This window comes from Canis lupus, chromosome 13 (genome assembly GCF_011100685.1).
Source record: "Canis lupus familiaris isolate Mischka breed German Shepherd chromosome 13, alternate assembly UU_Cfam_GSD_1.0, whole genome shotgun sequence".
Classification (NCBI taxonomy): Eukaryota; Metazoa; Chordata; class Mammalia; order Carnivora; family Canidae; genus Canis; species Canis lupus.
Window position 1 is genome coordinate 37,601,674 of NC_049234.1, and position 25,174 is coordinate 37,626,847.

General features: G+C 63.2%; 2 protein-coding genes across 4 annotated transcripts in view; both read left to right on the forward strand.

The window, feature by feature from the left end:
- LOC119874440 (lymphocyte antigen 6K-like) overlaps positions 1-6,682 on the forward strand; it is a 61,428-nt gene extending 54,746 nt beyond the window's left edge. Inside the window, exons 8-11 of the mRNA XM_038555712.1 lie at positions 3,797-3,893; positions 4,151-4,300; positions 4,760-4,861; positions 6,287-6,682. Of these exons, the coding sequence (XP_038411640.1) occupies positions 3,797-3,893; positions 4,151-4,300; positions 4,760-4,861; positions 6,287-6,576 (639 nt within the window). The 3' untranslated portion in view covers positions 6,577-6,682. The remainder of the gene's footprint in view (positions 1-3,796; positions 3,894-4,150; positions 4,301-4,759; positions 4,862-6,286) is intronic.
- A 2,281-nt stretch (positions 6,683-8,963) lies between these two features.
- Positions 8,964-18,307, forward strand: CYP11B2 (cytochrome P450, family 11, subfamily B, polypeptide 2). Of its 3 annotated transcripts, XM_038555706.1 has the most exons (9): positions 8,975-9,329; positions 9,724-9,879; positions 14,261-14,460; positions 14,584-14,787; positions 15,057-15,211; positions 16,214-16,380; positions 16,828-16,906; positions 17,001-17,198; positions 17,394-18,307. In XM_038555706.1, exons 1-9 carry the CDS (start codon positions 9,091-9,093, stop codon positions 17,505-17,507), a joined length of 1,512 nt encoding a protein of 503 aa, XP_038411634.1. In that variant the 5' UTR covers positions 8,975-9,090; the 3' UTR covers positions 17,508-18,307. The 3 variants fall into 3 exon arrangements, with proteins under 3 accessions (XP_038411635.1, XP_038411634.1, XP_038411636.1); XM_038555707.1 differs by lacking the exon at positions 9,724-9,879 and having other exon boundaries at positions 8,964-9,329; XM_038555708.1 differs by lacking the exon at positions 17,001-17,198.
- The last annotated feature ends 6,867 nt before the right edge of the window (positions 18,308-25,174 follow it).

Sequence of the window (25,174 nt, forward strand, 5' to 3'; positions counted from 1 at the left end):
CGTTGGGGCCCGTCGTGGGAGTCCACCCGTGGGTTGGGGCCCGTCGGGGGAGGGTACCGGGGGGTGGGGGCGGTGGGGGGAGGCGACCCGGGGGTGGGGCCGTCGGGGGAGGGGCTCCGGGGGGTGGGGCCCGTCGGGGGGAGGGGACCAGGGGGTGGGGCCATCGGGGGAGGGTACGGGGGTCGGGCCCGTCGGGGGAGGGTACCGGGGGGGTGGGGCCGACGGGGGAGGCGACCCGGGGGGTGGGGCCAGTCGGGGGAGGCGACCCTCGGGGTGGGGCCAGTCAGTGGAGGGGACCCGGGGGGTTGGGCCGTCGGGCCCGGGGACCGGGAGTGGGGCCGTCGGAGGAGGGGACCGGGGAGTGGGGAGGGGACCCGGGGTGGGGCCGTCAGCGGTGGAGGGGCCACGAGGGGTGGGGCCCCGTCGGGGGGAGGACCGGGGAGTGGGCCGTCTGGGGAGGGGGACCGGGGCGGTGGGTGAGGGGACCCGGCGGGTGGGGCAGTCGGCGCTCGGGACCGGAGTGGGCCGGTCGAGAAGGAGGGGACCGGGATTGGAGTGGCGGAGGGGACCCCGGGGGTGGGGCCGTCGGGGGAGGCGACCCGAGGGGTGCGGGGCCGTCGGGTGAGGGGCACCCCGGGGAGCTGGGAGGGACCGGGGAAGTGGGGAAGGGACCGCGGGTGGGGCCGTCGGGCTCGGGGAACGGGAAGTGGGGCCCTCGGAGGAGGACACGGGGGGTGGGGAGGGGACCCGGGGGTGGGGCCGTCGGGGGAGGGCGCCCGGTAGGTTGGCGCGCTCCGGGACCCTCAAGACCGTCCCGCCGTTCCCCCCCCGCCCCCCGCAGCCCCTGCTCCTCCCGCGCACACGCGGCCCCAAGGCGGACCTTCCAGAACTTCGGAGGCTCGGCCGCCACCCGCGAGCGCGACGACGCTCAGGCCCACACTGCGCTCCCCCGGCGGCGCGTCCCCTCGGGGTCTCCGGCCGCTCGAGTCCCGCCAGGCCCTGCGCCGCTGCGCACGCGCCCTGGGCCGAGGCCTTCTAGAAGGGTCCGCGGGCAGGACGCCCCGCCCCCGCCCCCGCCCCCGCCCCGGCAGGTTCCGTTCCAGAAGGTTCCCGGAGGTCCTGGGCTGAGCCCCCGGGGCTGGCAGCGCGACGTCCCTGACAGCAGGTGCGGTGCGGGCGGCGCGGCCGCGGGTTCCAGAAGGTTCTGGCGTGGGCGGGGCTCCGCGGCGGCGTGCACCCGCCCCCGGCCCTGGCCTGCTTCCGCGTGTCGTGCTCTGGGCCGTGGCGCTCGCGCTCCGGGCCGTGCTGTGCGCCCGCTCCCGGGGCCGCCCCTGCGCCGCCTCCGCCGGGCTCTGCTAGGAAGGCGGGGCCGCCGTCCCGCCCGGGCTGGGGACACGCACGACCGCGGGGCCGCCGTCCCGCCCGGGCTGGGGACACGCACGACCGCGGGGCCGCCGTCCCGCCCGGGCGGCGCTGCCCAGACCCCGTCGTGCGGCGCGTGGAGGGTCCGTTCCTGCAGGTGCAGGTTCCAGAGGCGCACGCCTTGGCTACGAGCCTCGCCGCGGGTCACCGCGCCGGGGCTTGCGGGCTGCCTGACGCGAGGGGCAGCGCGGCTCCCCTTCCCGGGTCCTCGCCGTCCTCTGCCTGGGTCTGGGCGCCGCGTTCCTTCACGTTTGCACCTCGACTCGCTGCCGTGTGCACGTGCCGGGCTGGGTGCCGGCGCGTGTGCGGGCCTCTCGGTGTCGGTTTCGGCCGCGGCACCCGGCGTGGTGGCTCGGCTTCCACCGTCGTCAGGGTCGTGTCGCTCAGGAGGAGCGCTGGAAAGCCCTTGGCGGTTGACGTGCCGCTAGGACTACAGGGGGTTCTTCTGGGCCCTTCTCTGCTCCTCCCGGGCCTTGCAACGGCCCTGTGTTGCTCAGGAGCACGGGCCCGCACGCGTGGGGTGATCTGTGTTCTCAATTTCCGTCTTGGGGTCGCTCTGGGGAGATGGCTGTGACGTGGCTTCAGGCTCCCCGGGTCCCCGTGGCTGTGAGTCCACTGAGGCGCCGTGGGCAGCGTTGCTCGTGTCCGCCACGGTGGTTGTGGGCTCCAGACCTCGCTGTGACTCGCAGACCTTCCGTCTGCACACCCACGGTACACGGGTTCTCACGCATCATCTGCTTTCTTTTCTTTGGCGCTCTGCGGGTCCCGATCCTGGTCCCTTCCCGTCGCTTGTCCCGTGACGGGGACGTCTCTGTTGTAGAGGTCTTGTCCTCCCGCTGCCTTGGCCTCTGGAAGCTGTTTCCTTGGCTCCGGGCTCGCCTGGTCTTCCGGCTGACAGTGGGCCCGCGGTGGGCGTTAATAGGCCGTGGGGGAGACGGGCCCTGAGCGTGAGGCTTCGCGTGCCGGGCCCTGGGACCGGGACTCTGTGGGATGTCAGCTGTAGCTCTAGTGCCCTTAGGTGTCACGTCCCTGAGCGAGCCGGTTTGTGCGTCCGGTTTCGGCTCACATCTTCCCCAGGCCTCGCTCCCAGGACGGAGGGTGTGTTCTGTGGCACTCGCAGCTGCTGTCCTTTCAAAAGAAGAAGAAAGGGCTTGGTGGCCAAGTGCCCGAGGCTGGTCGTGGGCTCTTGGGCGCGGGGGACTCCCGGGCACTGCTGTTCACAGCCCGCCTCCAGCACTTGGGCACAATTGCATGTGAGCGCTGCTCCCGGCCTCAGGCTCCGGCAGCTTCTGCTGCAGGTAAGGGGCTTTCGGGGCTCGTCGCGGGCTGCACCTCGCTCACGGGATTGGGCGCTGTCAGTTCTGTGACCCCAGTTCTCCGAGGGGCCTAGAGCTGTGTTTGGTTTTCGGTTCGGCCAGTGTTTTCTTCTGGGAACGATGGTGCCCAGCTCCCAACGGGTAGGGCTCCATGCTTCCGGCTGCCGCCTCCTGGGGGGCGGGGGGGGGGAGAGATCATGGAAGTAAGGAAGGGACCCGGAGACAGGAGAGGGGGACAGGCTCACTGCCTGCAAACGGCCATGATTCATTGGGTGACCAGGAAGGATACGGCTCCATGGGGAAGTGACAAACGGGGAGTAGAGTCAGTCGGGCAACAGGGAGAAGGAAAGTTGCTTCAAAAGATCTACGTGTGAAGGTAAAACCGCACCAAAAGTACAGAATTGAGCTATCAAAAGAAACGTTCAAAAGAACAGGGACAGGGACGCCTGGGTGGCTCTTCGGTTGGACATCCTGCCTTAGGCTCAGGTCGTGATCCCAGGTCTGGGGATCGAGGCCCGCGTCGGGCTCCCTGCAGGACCTGCTTCTCCCCCTGCCTGTGTTTCTGCTTCTCTGTGTCTCTCACGAATAGATAAATAAAATCTTAAAAAAAATAAAATAAAAGAGCAGGGGCAGCGCGTCACTCACATACCCAGCCACTGCTTGTATTAGGATCAGTAGGGTGAGAACCCCAACGTGGAGAGTGTCCCTGAGGGAGTCGAAAACAAAGGACCCATCCTTTGAGGAAAGTCAGTGGCTTCACTTTCTGGTGCCGCGGTTGGGCACGTGGGGCCGGGCCTGGGTGGCTGCTGTGCTGGGGGCGGGGGTGGTGTCAGGGGGCAGGGCTGGGAGTGGTCGGGTTGGGGCCGGATCCGGGATCTGGTTGGCATGGACGGTCGGGCATATACCAGCTTGCCAGCCCAGGGGATGCGCCAGGAGGTGCCCGCCGTCCCAGGAAGACCACCCGGCCACCCGTGGCCCTGGGGTGGACACAGAGGCAGCCAAGCGTAGTAACCCTGGGACCCCAGAGCTGACCACGTGTGCCCGCTCCTTGCGTCCAGGCCCAGGCACCGCGGGAAATGATGATCCTCCTTGCTTTGCTCCTGCTCGTGGACCTGCTGAGGGTGGAGACAAATGTCACCGTGTCAGGAACACAGGGTAAGGCTGGGTCCCTCGGCCTCCTGCTGTGAGGAGGCAGGCCATGATGAGTCTGGGACACAGGGTGGCCACCCGGCCAGTCGCCCCCACAGCCCCAGCTGGTTCTGGACGGGAAGAGCACAGGCAGCTGGGAGCAGGACAGCGTCAGGAGAGTGGCCCACAGATAGGGACGCCTGATGGGGCAGCCTCTTAGTGTTGGGCCCCCCGCCAAGGGGGGGCAGGCGTAGTCATGGCCGGAATCCCGGTGTCCTCCCCAGCACCCCGTGGTCCCCGCGGTGTCCCCTCACACTGTCTTCCTGGGAGCCATCGGGGGAGCCAAGCCCACCTGGTCCTTCTGGGACCCTCCAGCGTTGTCTCGGAGGACTGGCACCGCCGCGAGAGGTTGACCGGCTCTCTCCTGGGAGTGGGTAACTGTCCTCATAGTGACCCAACAGTAGGCAACGGCATGGGGGCCAGGGTGCAGGCCCCGGGGGTCGAGGAGGGTGCAGCGGGTGCTGGAGGCGGTTAGCTGGGCCGGGAGGCCAGTGGGGAGGGCCCGCGAGAGCAGACGGCCAGTCTCGCGAGCCGCTGAGCATGAGACGCCAGGCCTGTGAGTGTGGGGAGCATGCTTGTGCGGGAAGGCGTGCGTGCGCAGGCTGCGGTGAGGCTGTGCGGGTGCAGTGCTGTGTGTGTGTGCGTGTGTGTGTGGCCGTGCATGGTGTCTGGGTGTGGGTTAGCCTGGGGGAGGCGGAGGGAACCCCAGGAGAGAAGACCGAGGACTCGGACCCACTGGTTGTGGTCACGTGGAGGAGGGAGGGGATGGTGGGCGTTCACCTCGTAGGATTGGAGACTGGAACGTTCCACTTCGTGTTCATTTCCCCTTTCAGGCCTGCTGAGGTGTCATGTTTGTGAGAAGGAGCATAGTTTCAAATGCCAGAATCCAACAGAATGTCCGGAGGGAATACACTTGTGTGCCTCTATTGCCCTGAGTGAGTATCTCAGTTCATTTTGGGGTTTGCTGGCAGATCAGTAATAACCTGCAGGAACTAGGGTATGTCATGTTTTTCTTCTCAAGGAATAACTAATCAAAAGTCACGTTTAAAAAAAATTGGATTAAAAAAAAAAACAATTGGAGAACAAGATCCTGTGACCAGGACTGGAAGGAAGCAGGTGGCCGAGGAGACCAGCTTGCGGAGGACCAGTGCCACCCCGGGGTCGACCCCCAAGAGTGGGAAAGAGGAAATAGTGGGTGGAGGAAGAAAGCAGCAGAGGTGTATTTGTGTCCATTTTTATTTTGCTAAGCATTTACTTAAGTACCCGAGAGAGGGAGAGGGAGAAGGAGAGGGAGAGGAAGCTCAGGTGGTGCATGCACCTGGGCAGGGGCACAGGGAGAGAGAGTCCCAAGCCGACTCTGCTGAGCCTGGAGCCCAACACGGGGCCCGACCTCTCGACGCCGAGATCAGGAGCTGAGTCGAAACAGAGTCAGACGCTCAACAGTCTGAGCCGCCAGGCGGCCTGACCTGTACTCATTTTTGAATGAACGATGTGTTAACGATGTCCCCTGTCCCTCGGAGAGTAGCTTTTACGTGAGAGCCACCGAGTAGGGCCGTGGGCTGCCGTATGTTCTGGAAGGAATGCGTGTGCTGGAAGATGTGTGGAGACCATCACTCAGTCGCGTGTGAATCCCCCAAGAGCCTCTGGCCACACGAAGCCCTTCCCCCCAAAGAGGAGTCTGGAGGCCGACACCCCAGGGCGTGGCCAGGTCAGGGCTCCCCAGATCAGAGGCAGTCTGGCAGCCGCTTCGGGAGGGCCCGCGCACATGCCCCGCGCAGACCTCACAGGCTCCTGGGGGGACGCGATGAGCACGAGGAACTGCCGATGAGGTGAAGCCAGAAGAGGGCCCCGCGGACAGTGCCGACCCTGCTGCCCGTGCAGGTGCACGGCGACAGCGCTGGCTCCCGGGCCCTGGGTGGCGGCTCGTCCAGAGGCCAGCGCTGAGCCCCGGGCAGTGGCGAGGACGGGCAAGAGTCCGAGCTCGCACGTGCGCCCGGGGTTTCAGAGGCCCGTGCACCTGGTAGTGAGAAGCTGAGGCCCAGGAGCCGGTAAGGTCCCAAAGGGAGAGCCCAGGCCCAGGCTCCCGGTGGGCGTGGACAGGCCGGGGGTGGGGGCACCTCTCGAGGCCACTCTGCAGCCAAGCCTCCCCCGCCCCCCGGAAGCACTCTGATCACAGAGGCCTGAGCCGATCTGCCTGGACGGTGGCTCCAGACTCCCCCCTGGATGGAGGGGCCTCTTTAACCAGAGCCTCTGAGCGGGGGCACCCCGAGTGGGTCAGGGCTGGGTGGGTACAGGCAGGAGGTGCTCTGGGGGACCTGCTTTCGATTCACGGCATTCATTTCTCTCTTTATTGTTGTTAGGAATGTTTGCCCGATACTACTACGTGTCGAAGCAGTGTGTTCGTTATTGCCCAATGAGTTCATCGAATCCTGCCAAAGAAAGGTCATTCGTTCTTCTGAAGCCCACACCGTTCCTCTACGTGAGATGCTGCGTGAGGGCCTTGTGTAATACTGACTCTCCAGAGCTCAATGAGACCGAAGCAAATTATTACAGAGAAAGCAGGAGCGCAAGCAACGTGAGGAGCAGCAGTGCCTGGCTGGTGCCCCTCCTCATGCTGTCCCCGGGGCTCGCGGGCCTCAGGTTGCCGTGACCCACAGAGCATGGCTCGGGCCCACCTTCTGCAGGTGGCACAGATGACGTGGACTCGCTGCTCATGCTTGGAACCTGTGGCATTAAACTTGTTTTCCGCCCACTGACTCACCGTCTGCCTCTGAGGGGCCTTAGGACGGGAGGCGGGGCCCACACCCAGTTGGCCAGAGCCCACAGCCTGCCTTGGGGTGAGTCCAAACCCTCTGACAGTGATCCCGCTGACGAGTGTGTCTCTGGGAACACCAGCCTTGTCACTTTTGATTTCTGACCCTCTTTCCTCGTCTTGGCCTTTGAGGGCGTCAGTGCTGGAGGAGGGGAGCCCGAGTGTCCCCTGTAAAGAGTAGTAGTCGCATGCTTCTGGGCTTCCTTGGGAGGGCCCAGGGCCAGGAAGACTGGATGATGTGGGCGTGAGAGCCCCAGGAGGGAAGGAGTCCCCGGCATGGGGTGGGGCCATCATCCCGGGACAGCCCTCCTCTGATGGCGGCACCCCCACAGCTGCTCACACCCAGCTCCCCCACCCGGACTCCAGGAGACGGAACATAGGGAATTCCATACAACGGACCTGGACCTGACCGGCAAGCGGCACTGGTGTGTGGGCTCACAGGGTCACGCCCGAGCATTCGTCCTACCTCTGCAGCTGGCGTGGCTTCAGCTGGCCCCGGGAGGGCCCGGGCTGGCGATGTCGTTCTCGGGCCAGTCGGGCCTCGGCCGGGATGGCCCCTTCCTCCCACCCCACCCCCAGCACTGGCTCAGAGGACACCCCCCAAGGCCTGCCTTCCCCAGAGGAGGCCTCCAGGAAGGGCCTGCCAGGGCGGTGGTCACAGGGAACAGCAGCCCCGACAGCCGCCTGCGTGCACACCAGCCAGGAGGCGTCCTCTGCCGGCATCTCCCTGTGGGAGCCGCTCCGTGGTTCCCTGGGCAGCTCGCATCCCTGGAGGCAGACTGTGTGGGGACAGGAAAGCTGGCCCGGGGCAGAGAACAGCCCTGCAGAGGCCACAAGTGCCCCGGGTGGTGGGGAGGGGATCACAGGGCAGGTCGGGCAGCGGGAGTGTCCCGCATGGCCTGGGCCCGGGCCGGTGTGGCTCCCGCCTGCCTCTGTCGCCCGAGGACACATGCCCGTGCACCCTCCGGGGTGAGGCACAGCACGCCTCGGCTTGCAGCCGGGGGGCCTGGCACTTCTGACTCCTCGGCCGCCCCACCCGGGGACTCCCTCAGGGAGGGTCAGGAGCAGGGAGCCGCTGCCTTGAGGCCAATTGGAAAACAGACTCAGATCCCACCGTCCCTGCTAAAACCCTCACGCGCCCTCCAACCTGCCTCCAGTCTGAGCTGGGGCGGCTGCCCCCATCGTCCGCTCCCCAAATGAGGGTCGGGGCTGCAGGCACAGCAGGGGAGCACAGAGGAGCCAGGGCAGGGGAGGAGTGGCATCTGACGCGGGGGTCGGGGGGTTGCGAGGAACCAGGGCCTGTGGGAAGTGGCAGTGGCCGGGCCTCTGTCCCCTCTCTGAAAATGGGAACCGTGACAGCGATAGCCACCTTGTGGGAATGCCGCCAGGTGTCAGGAAGATGCCCTGGCACCCCGAACTGTGGATCCACCCTCCAAGGGTCGGGAGCCCGAGCACACACCCCATCATAGAATCCATCCTTTCCCGCCTGGCCTGAGCTCACAGCCTGCAGCCCCGAGAGCACGCGTGCAGATGAGAGAGGAGGGCGTAGGCACTGAGCACAGGCCCAGGCCCACAGGCCACGCGTGGGCCACGCCAGCTGTGCCCCCCTGCTTCCCTGCCGAGGAGGGGCTTGCCGGGCATCCTATCAGTGACCCTCGTGTCCTGGCCACTGGCTACTCCTGAACTGAGCCTGCAGGCCAGACAGGCATATAGGGCCTCGGCCCCATCAGTGCCACCCTCAGTTGGCTCTCTGGATTTCCCCCGTTGCCCCCCCCTTCAGCCCCCATGCCCCGGCTCCGGCCCCAGGACCAAAAGCGCTCATTGGTGGGACGAGCCAGCTTAAGGTTAGTGTCAGGGTCTCCTGCACCCAGCCTGAGGCCAGGGGGAGAGCAGTCCAAGAAGGCCTGTGGGTCGATGGGATGACGCGCTCCGCTCCTTCCTGCCCTGGTCCTCGTAGAGGGAGAGGAAAGTAGCCCAGGCCCCTGTCATCTCTTGAAAAGATAAGGACCCATCCATCTTGCTCCTTCCCCCACCCGGGAGGGGGCGAGGGCCCTACCCTGGCCAAGCCACCTGGGCCCCCGGGCCACACCCCGCACCTGCTCTCAACGCCCGGCCACCAGCAGGCCTTGCGCAAGTGGGAGTGAGGCGCCCATCCATCTCTTTCGGCCTCCTCCTCCTCCTCCTCCTCCTCCTCCTCCTCCTCCTCCTCCTCCTCCGCCGGCCCTGACCCCTGAGCCGGGTTTCCTGGCCTCGTCCAGGGACAGCTTCTCCCATGACGCGATCGAGTCGTCGCTCCAGGCCTCAGGGCGAGATAAAAGGACTGTGCTGACAGGGGACGGAGGGAGCATCGGAATGGCCTTCAGGACACAGGCGCGAGGGTGGCGGGCCGGGCCCTGGCTGGCCTTGAGCAGGGCACCCACACTGGGCACCCGAGCCGCTCCGGCCCCCAGGGCGGTGCTGCCCTTCGAAGCCGTGCCCCGCTGTCCTGGCAACAAGTGGATGCGAGTGCTGCAGATCTGGAGGCAGCAGGGCTCTGAGAGCCTCCACCTGGAGATGCACCGCACCTTCCAGGAGCTGGGGCCCATTTTCAGGTAAAGCCTTCCTGCCCGCCTCGCTGGGAGCACCCTGCCCGGCTGTCCCTCCCGGCTCCGAGTCCCTGCGGGTGCAGGGCGCTGCGCGTCCCCAGCGGCCGCCTGGGGGCTGAGCAGTGGCTGCTCCGTGCCCTTGACCCCGGACACCCGCCGGGGCTCTTGTGAGGCTGCAGGGCTCCCCGGACGGTGACCCGAGAGGCAGAGGGCAGACGGCCGAGGGCGGACGGCCGAGAGGGAGAGGCTTCCCCGGTTAGACGGCGTAGGAGCCCGAGCTCGAGCCCCGTCCACGGCCCAGGAGGACGGAGAGGCCAACGGGAGCCAGGCCGGTGGCTCTGCACGGGGAGCCCCAGGGAGGCCCCGGCCCCCCAGCAGGGCTCTGAGCTCTGTCCCTCAGGTATGACGTGGGAGGGACACACATGGTGCACGTGATGCTGCCCGAGGACGTGGAGAGGTTGCAGCGAGTGGAGAGCCCTCAGCCCTGGCGGCCGCCCCTGGACCCCTGGCTGGCCTACCGACAGCATCGTGGGCACAAATGCGGCGTGTTCCTGCTGTGAGCGCGAGGGGGGGGGAGGCGTGGGAGGGAGCGGGCAGCCCCTGAGCACCCCGGCCCGAGGCCAGTGAGGGGTGGGGAGGCCCGCATTTCCCGGGCCTTGGAGAGGGGCAGCAGGGCCACAGGTCAGCAGAGCAGGATGGCCGCTTCCACGAGGGAGCACCCATTCCACCCAGGCCTTTGTAGTTGGCCCGCCCAGGCAGGGTGGCCTTCTCCCTTCCTACAGGTCAGGAGGCCCAGGCCTGGGGGACTGGAGTCACAGCCAGGTGCCCCTGGGAGTGTGTGCTGGGGCCTTGGGGCCCCCTGGGTTGGCAGCCCTCGGCCCCTGCCCCGTGGGCCCTGGGGTTGAGCACAGGAGGCTCCGGAGGGCGAGGCCAGGGTGGGAGGAGGGCGGGCGGCAGAGGGAGGGGCCTTTGTTCAGAAGCTGAACTCTAGGCCTCCCACCTAGAGCCTAGGAGGCTATGAGCCCGCGTATGCACCCTTGGGTGCGTGTGTGTGTGGTGGGTGTCTGCCCAGGAGTGTGAGTGGGCCCACAATTACGCTCACTGGTCGGTGCTGTTTTAGGCATGTGAATACGTGTGTGTTTGCCCACGATGGCTGCCTTTGGCTTGTGCTCATGCCGTGGTGTGCGTGCTTGAGCGGTGTCTCCCCGTGTTGGCATGTGTGCGCACTTCTGCTCTTTGTGCACACGTGCGTGTGCGTTTTGGTACCGGCCTGCATGCCTAAGAGTGTGTCATCTGCACATGTGTGCCCAGTTTTGAGCATCCAGGTGTGTCGTGTGCATGTGCAGGTGGGCATTGTGGGTGTGCTCACGCATGTCGTCTGTGTCAGCGTGCGTGTCTGCCCGGGGCCCGTGTGGCGTGTGCATCTCTCTGGGCGCCCGTGAGCGCACACGATCCTCGTCTCTATGTGCAGGCAGCCAGCCGTGGAAACGCTGCTTGTGCTCTCGTGTGCCTGAGAAGGCAGCTCCCTCCACCATCCGCCGGACGGACGGACTGACGGACTGACGGACTGACAGACGGACAGCGCCCTGGAGCCGGCCGTGCTGATGGGCTCGGGACCCTGGTTTCCCCGGAGACCATCTGCTCTAATTACTGCTCAGCACCCACTTGGCCAGAACGCTCTCCTCCTCCTCCTCCTCCTCCTCCTCCTCCTCCTCCTTTGCTTCCTCTTACCTCCTCCTCCTCCCCCTCTGCCTCTCCTCCTCCTGCCCCGACTCCTGCTCCTCCGCACCTCCCATCCCCCTGCACCTACTTTTCCGTCTCCTCCTTTTTCTCCTCTCCTCTTCCTCCTCCTCCTTGTCCTCCTCTTCCTCCTCCTCCTCTTGAGGAAGAAAGAAAGGGAGAAGGAAGAGAGCGAAGGAGACGAAGAGGAAGAGTCTCCTTCTCTTTCTTCTCCTTCTGCTTCTCTTCCTCTCCTCCTCTGACACCTCCTTCCTCCTCCTCTTCTCATTCGGTACCCACTTCTGCTTCCTCAACCTCTCCTCCTCCTTCCTCATCCTCTTCTTTTCCTCCTCCTCCTTCTCCTTCTTCATCATCTTCTTCTTTCACATCATCTTCCTCTTCTTCCTAATCAAAGCATACTTCCATGATACTGTTACATTAGTTTCAGGCAGACAACATAAGGACTCCACACGGCCATACGCTGCTCAGGGCTCATCACGACAAGTGTACTCTGGGTCCCCAGCCCAGTTTCCCCGACCCCGGCCCCCTCCCCCTGCCAACCAGCAGGGTGTTCTCTCTGCTTAAGACTCGGAATTTTGTCTGTCTCTTTCTCTTTCTCTTCCTTTCTTTTTCTTTCTTTCTTTGTTTCTTTCTTTCTCTCTTTTGTGTTAATGCATTGGCTTTGCCTCTTAAATTCCACAAACGACCGGAATCTTATGGTAATCTGTCTTTCTCTGACTATTGGCACTTAGCATCATACCCTCTAGATCCATCATGTTGTTGCAAATGGCGAGATCTCATTCATTTTCGTGGCTGAGTAATATTCCATCGTATATAAATGTCTGCCTCTCTCTCTAGCTTGCCCATCATAAACAGGGCTGCAGGAAACCTCAGCGTGCACATATCTTTTCCGCTGTGTGTTTTCATTTTCCTTGGGGAAACAGCCAGTAGTGGAACGATGTTTCACTTTTTTTTTTTTAAGATTTTATATATTTACTCATGAGAGACACAGGGAGAGAGAGGCAGAGACACAGGCAGAGGGAGAAGCAGGCTCCACACAAGGAGCCGATGTGGGACCTGACCGGGGACTCCAGGATCACGTCCTGGGCCGAAGGCGGGCACTAAACTGCTGAGCTCCAGGGATCCCCCACTCTTGGCTCTTTGAGGACCCTTCCTACCGTCCTGCAGGGCGGCTGCCCAGGCTGCATTCCCACCAGCAGTGCCCGAGGGCTCCCCTTTCTCCACAGCCTCACCAACATCTGTCATTTCTTGCGGTTTGGGGCGGTGGCCGTGCTGATGGGTGTGAGGGGCTGTCTCACTGTAGTTGGGATCTGTGTTTCCCTGCCGATGGGTGATGAGGAGCATCTGCCTGTGTCTGTGGGCCATCGCTGTGTCTTCCTTGGGAAAATGTCCATCCGGGCCTTCTGCCGTTTTTCATGGGATTGTGTGTTTTCCAGGGTGCGGTTGCATGAGTTCCTTAAATGTTTGGATATTGAGCTCATGGACGCGTCCTTTGCCAAAGTCTTCTCCGCCTCAGGAGCTTGCTCTCCTGCTTCTGTTGACGGTGTCCTTCGCTGGGCAAACACTTCCCCGTGGGTGAAATTCTGATAGTTTAATTTTGCTCTTCCTCCCCGTGCCTGAGGGGACCGCATCCAGAGAGATGCCTTGACGGCCCACGTCAGACACGGCCCTGGCAGTGCTGTCTTCTGGGAGGTGTATGGTTTCGGGTCTCGCACGGAGCTCTCTCATCCATTCCGAGGGTAGTTGTGCATGTGGTGTAGGAAGCCAGCCGGTGTCGTCGTTCTGCCGGGCGCTGTCCGGATGTCCGGGCACCGCCTGTTGAAGAGACTGTCCTCTGCCCGTTGGATATTCCACCTCCTTCGTAGAGATCCATGGACCGCTCAGTCGTGGCCTCCTCTGGGCTTCCGCTCAGCTCTCCTTGGTCTGTGCGCCTGCTTCTGTGCCGGCACCAGGCTGGACCGATCACTACGCTCGGTAGTGTAGCCTCACACCTGGGATTGTGGGACCTGCAGCTCTGTGGTTCGTTCTCGGGGTCGCTTTGGCTTTCAAGGTCTTCCGGGGTTCCATACACGTTTTAGCGTTATTTGTTCTCATTCCGCGAAAAATGCTGTTGGTATCTAGATAAGGATTCCACGGACTGTGTAGCTCGCTTTGGGTAGCGTGGACAGATAACAGGATCGGTCCTTCCAATGCATGAGCGTGGGCTCCCTTCCCATTTCTCTGTGTCGTCTGCAGCTTCTTTCACCTGTGTTACGCTTGTCAGAGTACCGGGTTTTCGTGTCCTCCGTTAAGGTTGTTCCTAAGTGTTGTCTTATTTTGGGTGCAATGGAAATGGGATTGTTTCCTTCATTCCCTTTCGTGCTACTTCATCCTTAGCATACAGATATGCATCAGGTCTCGGTATATTCATTGTGTATTCTCAGACCCTGTGAACTCAGTTACCAGTTCTGGCCTTCTTGGGGGGAGGGCGGGGCTGGCGCCTTTAGGGGTTTTCTGTCTGCGGTATCATGCCACGTGCAGGTGGGGAGGACGTGTCATTACTTCTTCCTTACCCATTGAGGTCCTAGTCATAGCAGCCGGATACAAATAAGAAATAAAAGGCACGCGAATTGGAAAGGAAGGCTTTAAACCCTGGAGTCTTTTTTGAGTGTATCACGCAAGTTGCGGTTTGGCTCCTGCCCTGGAGGAGCGGAAGCCACGCGGGGACAGGCCCGGGTATGACCGGCACAGGGGCAGCAGGCTCAGCAACAGGAAGGGTGGAGGTGAAGGGGGCCACGGGCCTCTCACCCCGGGGCATGGCGTGAGCAGGGTGGCAGAGCTTGACAAGAGCCTGGGCTCCCTCCTCCTTCCTGGGAGAGGGAGGAGCCAGAAGAGCCCCGTGGGTGTGCAGCCACAAACCCGGGGACCCTCGGGGCACAGCCAGGCACAGATGCATGTGTGGGGCTCGGCCTCACCTCAAGGGGAGCACGGGGGGGGGGGGGAGGACATGGAGGGTATCTGGGCACGGCACTCAAGGCCTCCGTGGGAGAAAGGGTTCTCCCTGGGGTCCAAGGGAGGGCAGCCCGCCCCTCGGGCCCTGCAGGCAGCCCCCCGCCCCACCCCTTCCCCTTGGAGACCAGGACGATGGGGGGAGGTGCGGGCCCGGCCCGGCCCGGCGCTGATCTGCCTCCCCTGCAGCTCCTGTGTCTGCTCTACAGAAACGGGCCCGAGTGGCGCCTGAACCGACTGAAGCTGAACCCGGACGTGCTGTCGCTACAGGCCGTCCAGAAGTACATCCCCATGGTGGACGGGGTGGCCAGGGACTTCTCACAGGCCCTGAGGGCGAGAGTGCTGCAGAATGCCCGCGGGAGTCTGACCCTGGACATCCGGCCCAGCATCTTGTACTACACCGTAGAAGGTGTGCAGGTGCCGGGCTGGCTGGCGCCAGGGCGGGCCGGGCCCTGGCTGGGACCATCCGGGGCCCTCGGCTGCCCTCGGGGCCCGCGGCTGCCCTGCGCTCAGCAGCGTGCCTTGTCCACAGCCAGCAGTTTGGCCCTGTTCGGGGAGCGGCTGGGCCTGCTGGGCCCCAGCCCAAGTCCTGCCAGCCTGCACTTTCTCCAGGCCCTGGAGGCCATGCTGAGGTCCACGGCCCAGCTCCTGTACCTGCCGCGGGGCCTGTCGCGCTGGACGAGTGCCAGGGTGTGGAAGGAGCACTTTGAGTCCTGGGACTACATCGTCCAGTACGGTGAGGACCTGACGCCGGCAGTGCCGCGGCACAGGGACCCAGGGCTGCCGTTCCAGCTCCCTGAGGCTGGGGGAGGGCTGCGGCCCCAGCGGGGCGCTCGGGGCACCTTGGAGGCCCCCAGGAGCAGGCGGGGAGGCCGGGCCAGGCTGCGCTGGGCCCGAGCACCGGGCAGGAGCGGGCGGGCGAGGCGGTGCGGCGGGCCGTGGCGCAGGGCTGAGGTGGAGAGCCCCCCGGCCCCGGGCCCAGGCCCCTGCGTCTCCGGCCCACAGCCAACGAAGCCATCCAGAGGATCTACCAGGAGCTGGCCCTCGGCCGCCCGCAGCACTACAGCGGCATCGTAGGGGAGCTGCTGCTGCGCGCGGACCTGAGCCCGGAGGCCGTCAGGGCCAACTGCATCGAGCTCACCGCCGGGAGCGTGGACACGGTCAGGCCGGACCAGCCCTGCCCCAGGACACGGACGCCCGGGCTCCAGGCGACGCGTCCCTCCCCCCCCGCACAGAGTGGCCCCCACTCGCCCCTGTTCTTAGGCGATGGAAGGCTCTGATCTGAGGGCAGGGGAGGGCGCGGGGGCCGCCCCTCCAAGGGGAGAGCTCGGCCTCTGCCCCACTGGGGAGCCGAGCCCGCCCCGTGTGGAGCCCGGGGGCTCCAGTGCCCTGCGGTGGCACACACCTCACGCAGATGTCTGGGGCCTGACCAAGGGGAGGGTGGTGTGCACATGAGGGGCCTCTCCTGAGAACAGGGACATGTGGCTCTCCTGGGACTTGCCCTGCGGGGGACAGGCTCAGGACAGAAAGGGCAGCTCTGGGCTGCAGCTGGTGGCACAGCCAGCAAATGGCAACCCAGCAGGGCGATGGGGGTGGCGGTAGCGGTGGCGGTGGCGGTGGGGGAAGCAGACCCAGCCTTCCTCGGCCCGCGTCCCGAGGTGCTGCCCTGGCCCGGGCACCCCGGCTCCTGAGCAGAGGCACCGACCCTGCGGGGGGAGAAACTAGCTGAGCGGAGCCCAAGGCCCAGCCAGACTTAGGGCCCAGGGTGGCCCGTTGGTGTTGAGGCCACGGGGTCAGGGCTGACCTGCCCCTCGGTGCCCAGGGAAGATCACTGCATGGGTGCTGACGTGCCACAGCCCTGGGGCCGAGGAGCAGCCTCCCCCTGGCACACGCACGCGCGCCCCTGAGCAGATGGAGCCCCCGAGGAGGGTGAGAGGCAGGCCCTCAAGTGGGTGGAGGAGGAGGCCTGGATCTTCTCTGAACTTGGACAGAGCTTCCCCGGGGATGCGAGGGCGGGGGATGAGGCGGGCTTTAGATCTTGAGGTGTCAGATCCCTGGGATCCGTCCTCCCCAGGGTGGAGGGGGAGAGGCACATGCCCGGGGCAGACCGCCGTCCTGGGGGGTGGTCCGGGCGGAGGCACCCACACTTGTGGCTCCTGCAGACGGCCTACCCCTTGTGGATGACTCTGTTCGAGCTGGCTCGCAACCCTGATGTGCAGCACGCCCTGCGCCAGGAGAGCCGGGGGGCCCAGGCCGGCATCGCCGAGAATCCCCAGACAGCAGTCACAGAGCTGCCCCTGCTGCGGGCCGCCCTCAAGGAGACCCTGAGGTGGGTGTGGCAGGCCTGCCCAGCCCCCCCCACCCCGAACCCCCCAACCCCCTCCGGCTGCCTGGGCCCCGCTGTCTGGGGAGCGGTGCTCCGATCCTGGGGCCGAGGAGCAGCTTTGCCCACCATGCATCCCCGGTACCTCCTCTTCCTCTCCCCGAAGGGATGGGGGCGCTTCTGGCTCCGTGATGCCACCTCAGTGCCCCCCTGGGAGCCATGCTCGGCCGTGTCCTCCTCCCAGGGCTGCGCAGGGTGGCGGAGCTTCATCTGAGCTCAGGAGGTGCCAGGGACGAGCTGCTCGTGACCCGGGCCTCCGGGAGCCAGAAGGGACCCGAAAGGGTGGCGGGGAGCTCCCCTGGGCCAGCGCCCTTGCGCCAGGAGGGCCGTGGGAGGGAAGCCAGGGCTCCTGCGGACACAGCGGACGACCCTGTGGGATACCCCTGTCCACAGGCTGTACCCCGTGGGTATCTCGGTGGACCGCCAGGTGGGCTCGGACGTGGTGCTGCAGAACTACCACATCCCGGCGGGGGTGAGTGGGGCCCCACAGCCCCTCCAGCTGACGGCAAGCCTGGCTGACTCGTGGCCGCCCGGCGCCGCCGACACTGCCCCTCCCCCGTCCACAGACCTTGGTCAAGGTGCAGCTCTACTCCCTGGGTCGAAACCCCTCCGTGTTCGAGAGGCCCGAGCGCTATCATCCCCAGCGCTGGCTGGACGGCCGGGGCTCCGGCACCAGGGCCCCCAGCCTGGCCTTCGGCTTTGGCGTGCGCCAGTGCCTGGGGCGGCGCCTGGCCGAGACCGAGATGCTGCTGCTGCTGCACCACGTGAGCGGCCCCGGGAGGCGCCACGCGGCGGAGCCCGGCCTGGGGTGGGGGCTGGCGTGCAGGACGGCCTGCTGGGAGCCACTGGCTTCCCCTGGGCTACAGCCGGCCCACAGCTGGGGGCCAGGCAGGCCGCGCAGCCTGGGCCAGGACCCTGGGGTGACAGGCTGTCCGGGGACACCCGCGCCTCTGTCCTAGGTGCTCAACAACTTCCTGGTGGAGACCCTCACCCACGAGGACGTCAAGATGGTCTACCGCTTCATAATGATGCCCTCCACCCTCCCCCTGCTCACCTTCCGGGCCATCCACTAGGGTGTCGCCCCGCTGTCGGGCCCCCACGCCGCCAGCCCACTGCCTGACCCCGGCCAGCCCTGTTTGTCCCCTTGGGCCCTGCTTCCTGAGCCACACAGTGCAGCCGGCACCTTGCACAGAGGGTCAACGGGAGGATGCCTGGCGGCAGGCCCTGGTGTGTGCCCGGTGCCGCCAGCACCCTCCCGGGCAGCGAGCACCCTCCGGGGGCCTTTGAGGCCCTGTCGCCCCGACACTAGCCCCTGGGGCTTCGGATGTGCACACCCCACCCCCCGCCTCGCCTCGCTGTCCAATCTGTTAGCCCCTGTGCCCTCTGCCCCCTGAGGAGCTGCCAATCTCGGGTCCTCGTCCTGCTCGGTGCCATCTCAAGGGCCATACTCTGTGCCCAGCCTAGAGCTGCAAGCGTGGCCGGTAGTTGCCCCACCCCAGCCCCAGCCCCACCCCCACCCGTTGTGCTCAGTCCACTTGGGCTTCTCCTGGCCCTGCGAGGCTCTGGGCTTATGGCGAAAGCCCCCAGCCGAGGGCCTGCACGACCAGGTCAGGGTCGCGTTGACTAGAACAGCCACCCAGGAGCTCACGGGGACGATGGGCCGTGGAGATGACTCGCCAAGCAGGGAGGATGGTGAAGTCTCTGGCTAGCCGCGGGATGACCTCGGAGAAACCTCTAGAAGCAGGCTTGGGGCGCCCTCAGCCAGGCACAGCCACACGCTCCCTTGAGAGAGGGCCTCTGTGTGCCGTGGCCGCCCGCCCTGTCACAGCGGCCCCTCGGGCCTGACCCGGTGGCAGGAAGGGGCTTTGAACGGCGGAGAGCCGGCTGGGGTCTCCTAGCTGGCAGCAGCGAGCAGCCTGTCCCAGGCGGCCCGGCGCAGGGGACACCCCCGGCTGGAAGGGGCTGAGGCAAGGCCGGGCGGGGGCCGCTCTGCTCGGTGTCCCTGGCCCCTGGGAGAGCCGGCACTCGGCGCCCAGCCGGGCAGCGGGAGGAAGGGCACCCCCAGGCTGTGCCAGCCCTGCCCGTGCCCAGGGGCCCCTCGGCGGCATCTGTCCCTGCGCGAGTCCCCGGAGGAAGAAGAGACCTGGCGCCCTCGGCACGCCGTCGCCCTGGAGGAGGGCTGCTGCCCGCGGCGTGCTCTTCCCCTGGGCGAGGGGGACGGGGAGCCACGGAGACGAGCGGGGAGCCCGTCCCTTCATCCCCCTCACCGCGCGAGGACGCCCAGCTCACAGGCCCCGGGGAGGACCTGGCAAGGTGGCACAAGCTCCGTGGTCACTGGCTGGACAGGGATGGCTTCCTTCTCCCGCCGCCCGACAGTCGCTGCTTTATCGGAGGCCCTGCTCCGTGGTGGCGCGCGGTGGCCGGCAGGCCTGGGATGGCCGCTCCCCCGCAGGGAGTGTGCGTGTGTCGCTCTGTGCAGCGGGGTGCACGGCTCTGCCCCTCTTCCAGCGGCCCTGGCAGGGAGCACTGAGCTCGGCCCGGCCTCGTGGCCCGTCCAGGGCAGAGGAGCCGCCCGATCGGGTGGGCCCGCCCCGCCTCCCGTGCCCTCCCCAACCCCCACCCCCACCGAAGGACCTTGGGGTGAGGGAGACCTGCGCAGCGTGGAATCGCCCTGCCATTAAAGGGGGTCTTGGCCCCGAGCCGCGCCTATTTCCAGCATTCCTGCCATTCCGGGGACGGACACCAAGTAGGACCGTCCTACGAGGGTCCTACCCTTCTGTGGCTTCTTCCGCTTACCCGCGCACGGCGCCCCCTCCGTGCCCAGGGCCGGGTGTGGTGTTCATTGCCCGGCCTGGGGGTCCCCGGAAGACGCCTGGGACGGGAATCCCCAGCCTCGCGGGGTTCGGCTTCCTCGGCTTCTCCCGCTCCTGCTGCACAGGACGCGGCGCTCCACCTTCACCTCGGCCATGGCCTTCCAAAGTCCCTGTTCCGTGGGGTCCCAAAGCAACCTCTCACCCCGTCGGGTCCTACACCTCACGTCCTCTCCCCCAGATATCGGGACCCACCCTCCCGACCCCCGGGGGCTGCTGTGCCCGCTGCGCCCTTGCCCGTCATTCTACCCGTTTTCCAGTTTGAAGATGTCCTGCCCTTTGTGCCAGCCACGCCGGGCAATTCTTTTCTACATGTTTGTGCGGATTTATACTTTCTAGGAGGGGAAGGACTGAAACAGACTCATCGGCCTCATGACCGGGCCAGAACCTGAATACCCGGGCTGGAGGCGGGGCTGGGGGGTGGAGGATCCGTGTCACACGCCGTCCTGGTGCCCTGAGGGAGCAAGGGGCACACACCATGTGCCGAAGCCTCCCGCCTGCATTGTGCCATCACGCTCTGTGTGTAGATGTTTTTTCACTTTCTTGCAGAAATATTTGCCCGCCTACTAGTAAGAGAGGTCCAGAGTGGCTGGCTGTCAGTCTTTTGCATGTAGTAGTTATTGGACCGCAAGGAGAGTGCCTGCCAAAATGTCACATGGCTATGCACAATTTTTTATCCCACCAGTTAGCACCTACTTATGGGGCATTTTTCACTTGTCAAGGGCTGTTAGCCATGAGAAATCCAGTCCTTGCCCACTGGATACGGCACTGAGACTAATGTACAGAAACGGGTGCTAACATATTTATTTCACTATTTTTGCTAATATCAGAAATACACACAACATTGTTTGCTTTCAAGAAAATGTTTGGCGGGCAGCCCAGGTGGCTCAGCGGTTTAGCACCGCCTTCAGCCCAAGGCGAGAATCCGGAGTCCCAGGATCGAGTCCCACTTCGGGCTCCCTGCATGGAGCCTGCTTCTTCCTCTGCCTGTGTCTCTGCCTCTGTGTGTGTGTGTGTGTGTGTCTCATGAATAATATAAAATCTTTAAAAAAGAAAAGATTTGGCAATTTTTGGTGTGTCCCTTCTTTGCAGCGCCAGCCAGTAAGAAACCAAAGAAGAAAATGAAGTTCCATATATGTGTTTGTAACAATGATGTTCTCTTCGTATTAACCAGTCAGGTCACAATTATACTGGTGTGCACACGGTTTCACACCTTCTTGCAAATACCTTCCTCCACTCCACACACTCATATACCACATGTACACAGGTATATTATACTGTATTTGAAGCAGAATGTTAATAGTGAAGAGAACAATCTAAAACCTCTAGAGGGACACCTGGGTGGCTCAGCGGTTGAGCATCTGCCTTCGGCTCAGGTCATGACCCTGGGGTTCTGGGATCAAGTCCCACATCAGGGTCACTGCATGGAGCCTGCTTTTACCTCTGCCTGTGTCTCTGCCTGTCTCTCTGTCTCTCTCTGTCTCTGTCTCTCATGAATAAATAAATAAAATATTTTTTAAATATAAATAAATAAATTCTTCTAGAAATCATAGACAAGGGTGCCTGGTGGCTCAGTGGTCTCAGCCTCTGACTCTGGACTTTGGCTCAGGTCATGATTCCAGGTTCCTGGGATGGAGTCCCGCATCGGGCTCCCTGCATGGAGCCTGCTTCTCCCTCTGCCTGTGTCTCTGCCTCTCTGTGTGTGTCTCTCATGAATAAATAAATAAAATCTTAAAAAAAAAAAGTCTGCTTCTCCCTCTGCCCACCCCACCCCCCTCTTGTGCTCTCTCTCTCTCTCTCTCAAATAAATAATCTTAAAAAATAGAAATCATAGACAAATGTCAGCTGCATCTGTGATGACGACAGCATTAGATGTCGGACATGAGAGCAACGCGTTCACGATGCACAGGGGAAGGACCACCGGGTGGGGATGAGCCACGAGGAGCCACGAGCTCCTCAGAACGTCGCTGGAGGAATTATTCTGAATTTGCTTCAAGAAGAGGAACTTGACGCCTGGCGGGCTTGCGAGTTCCAGCCCCGCGTTGGGTGTAGAGCTTACTTGTAAGGAAGGGAAGAAAAAGGAACGCGAGCTGAGCTATGCTGCAGGATCCAGGCCTGGGGCAGCGGCTGCAGGATGTGGACGCACTAACCGTCCGGACCGCGGGGCCCGAGAGCCCCCGCCTGCGGCCCGGAAGCGATGACTCCCGGCTGTGATGCGGCTCCGGTGTAGGCCAAGGACGCTGTGTTGGGCCGCGGCCTTCTGTCCACAGCCCACCCCACCGGGCTCCTGGGCGGTGCCAGGCGACCTTGGGCAACCCCAAGAGCTCCCTGCCGGCCCACCGAGGGCACCCCTCCGGGAAGCCCGGGAGGCCTGAGCTGTGGCTTTAGTTCCTGCTCTGTGAGCCTGGACAGGTGGTTTAACTTCTGTCTTCCAGATGTTTCCTTAATCTGCTAAACAATACTGAAGGCATCATAACCCCAGTAGCAATGAGAGTGCTTTAACATACCAGCCACTAGCGGCTTCAAGCACTCCCGTGGTACCCGTTCCACAGTTTATAGCCACGACGGGAATCTGTCATTCTTCCCACCGTATCCATCAGCAAACCGGAGCCCAAACATGAAGATCTTTGCCTGAGGGTACAAGGCTACTGAGTGGGACAGTGGGGATTGGAAGCCTTGTCCCTGTGACGGGGCCCAGGGTCCGCCTCCACAAAGCCAGGCAGCGGGAGGCGTCCCTGCCAGCAGGGGGCAGGGGGCAGGGGGCATGAAGCCGAGCCACTCCAGGGACGCGGACCCCAGCTGGGCGGCCCGAAGCACTCCAGGTCCCCCTGGAACCAGTTCCAGCATTCAGTGGGGTCTGCGAGGCCCGGGGTCCTGCATTCCCTCCATGCCTCAGCAGTTAAATAGGAATCATGCAGCCCCCTCGCCCCCAGCAGACTAGGCTAGCACAGCTTCCCATAGAGGGACGCCACCGGGTACCCACGACGTGGGGAGAGCTGCGCTCAGGCCCTACACACGCCCCCAGGGTGGCCGGGCTCTGTCCGGGCTGAGCTGTAACAGAGAGGGCACTCAGGCCCTCCCACCTTCTGGTGTCCCCGTGGCTTCTCACCCAGGTGGAGCCTCCAAAGGTCCAGGGTCTGGTGCTCAGGCATGCAAACTTTACGGCCCCCCTTCTCCTAACTGCTATCAGGTGAGATTGCCTTTCCCTTATTTAAACAAAATCCTTATCTGTTTCCGCTCAGAGGCTCTATATCCTTATGAAGATAAGGGAGGAGTACCTCTGTCCCTCCTTCCAGGTGAGATCTGGGAGAGCCGCCAGCACAGAAGGCGAGGGCTGCCTGGAAGGCTCGGCATTTACAGGAAGCCAGCCAGTACACCCTGGAAGGCTCAAGGCTCCGGGAGGGTGTGCACAATCCCTTGTGGCAGATGCGACGAAGGGAGCCACTGGCCTGGTCTCTGCTGGGGTGATGTGCCTACGGTCACCTGGGCACCACCAAAGACCCCAGCAGGAGTAAGGCTGGTTCCTTAAGAGGCAAGAGGGAATGGCACTCTTAAGTCAGGGGTCCATCTGCGCAGCAGTGAGCCCAATCACAGGAAGCCCTGGGGTTCCAGAGTGGCCCACACCGGGTACAGGTCTCACTCCCCAGGACGGCAGGATGTCCCACAGTCTTCCAGGAAATGACCCATATCTGGGGGAAGACAGAAAGGGCTTGTTCCCACTGAGCCAGGCATCAGGCATGACAGGAGAGGTTCCATAGGAGCTTCTGGGGACCTCACCCCTGCCGGACACCACTCTGTGTACTTTGGGTTAGGATCCAGGGCAGCAAAGACGCTGAAAGTCTCAAAGTGTGTCCCTCTCACCCCACACCAGGCCCTGACAGGAGAGCCTTCCCTAGCCAGACACTTAGCTTCTCACTGACCGGTCAGGAGATGCACAGACATGCCTGCTGTGCCAGAGGTGGCTTTGAGCGGGTTGCAGAGTCCGACTCATCCCTCTTCAGAAGCACCACCTGTCTCCAGTTTAGGGGGGGGCATCCTGGGCTCAGAGTGATGCCACTCGCCTGACACAGGCAGCCATGGAGGGACCTGCGGTTCGAGGAGGGAGCCCAGGCTCACATCCTTGGCCACCAGAGAAAGCACGGGTCCACTGTGCCACACCTGGCCTGACCGCCACAGGGCTGGGCCCGCAAGGCCGAGGGGGCTGCTGGCTGGGCAAGGAGGCAGCAGACGCAGAGTGGAGAGCTGGGTGCCCTCCATGAACACAGACCCCACCCTCGCAGAGGAGCTCAGCTGTGGGAGCGCCCCCTTGGCTGATCCCAGAGGACAGAGGAGGACTGAGCGCCCAGGCGACCTCCTTGCCCTGCGGCCGCACACAGCACCCGCCCCACTCCTCCCCTGTCCCCTGGTCTTCATCTGAACCGCTCAATCATGCTTCTGGAGTCCAGCATCCCCAGGACGACTTCTCCAGCAGGTAAAGGAGGCATGAGGTCCATGCTCTGAGTTACCTTTTGGGATCCAATGTTTTCATTTGAATGAAATGTTTTCATTTTAATTTTTTAATGACAAAGAGTTGTAATAATAAGGTAAATATAATAATACATATAATAACGTATTATTATATTATGTCATGCAATATATCACGCAAATGTAATAAATCCAACCTGCAGTAGTGTTGCAGTCATAAAACAAGCAGTGTGGGGGTGGGGGTGGGGGTGGCTCAGTCAGTGGAGCATCTACCTTTGGCTCAGGTCATGATCCTGGGGTCCTGGGATCCAGTCCCACCCTGGGCTCCCTGATCAGGGGGGAGTCGGCTTCTCCCTCCGCCTCTGCCGCTGCCCCTGCTCATGCTCTCCCTCTTGCTCTCTCTGTCACATAAATAAAATCTTTAAAAATAATAATAATAAGCGAAAGTCCCTGAGCCTTGGTTTAAAAAAATTAATTAAATTCATTGTTACTTTTTCTTTATGGAGACAAGAGCCAATACGGGACAATGCCTTGGACCCACGAGATCAGCAGCACCAGGCCCAAGGAGCCTCAGCTCAGCTGCTCTGTTGAGTTTCCTGCTGACTCTGTCTGAGGCCTCTTGCACACGCTATTCTCCAAAGGACGTCACCACTGATGGTGTTTTAGAAGCTGCACAAAAAGCAGCTCATCTCAGCACTGAATATGCATTTACTGAGCACCTACCATTCACCAAGTATTCCTGTAGGTTTGGGTACAGAGCAGATTCCGAAGCAGACCTTTTCTGCATGGAGTTTACGTGCTAGTCAGAGCGCCAGCACACTGATGACCGGGCAAGGGATGCGTCCGGGGGTGTGTGCGCCGAGGGCCGTGTGGCGCCCGGGAGCACAGGGCGCGCTAGCTCAGCTGAGGATGTCAACGAGCCTCTCCCAGATCAAGTCACCATCTTCTCACTCAATTTCCAAGTTTTGATTTTTTTTTTCCTTAACAAGGAAGCAGGAGATGGAAATATATTTTTACAAAGACACGTGAAGCCACAGACAGAGGAGCCACCCAGGAATTCAGTGACAGATGATGGAGGGCCCGTAAACCAAGCCAAGGGGCACTCGGAGCGGGGGTGGGGAGGTGGGAGGGGGTCTCCAAGAAGGAGGGAGGGATGGGGCACTGAGTGAGGTTAGGAAGGAAGCGCAGTGGGGACTGAGACTTGAAATGGACCCCTGGGAAGTCACAGGCGAACATGAACCATGATGGGCTGCAAACTCTTCTAGAGCAGCTTCAAGAGGAGAAGATGTAGCAACAGTAGAGAAGATTCTCTGGCATTTTGCTCTAAAAGGAAGTAGACAAACAGGCGGGTGGAGGGATAGCTGGACAGGATATGAAAGATCAGGAAAAGAAGGGCGTCATCCAGC

Excerpts from the sequence above, each read along its gene's own strand:
- CYP11B2 (XM_038555706.1), top strand. The coding sequence starts at position 9,091 with ATGGCCTTCAGGACACAGGCGCGAGGGTGGCGGGCCGGGCCCTGGCTG. Across the intron at positions 15,212-16,213 it reads CCGCCGGGAGCGTGGACACG|ACGGCCTACCCCTTGTGGAT; the intron begins GTCAGGCCGGAC and ends TGGCTCCTGCAG. Across the intron at positions 16,907-17,000 it reads ACTACCACATCCCGGCGGGG|ACCTTGGTCAAGGTGCAGCT; the intron begins GTGAGTGGGGCC and ends CCCCGTCCACAG.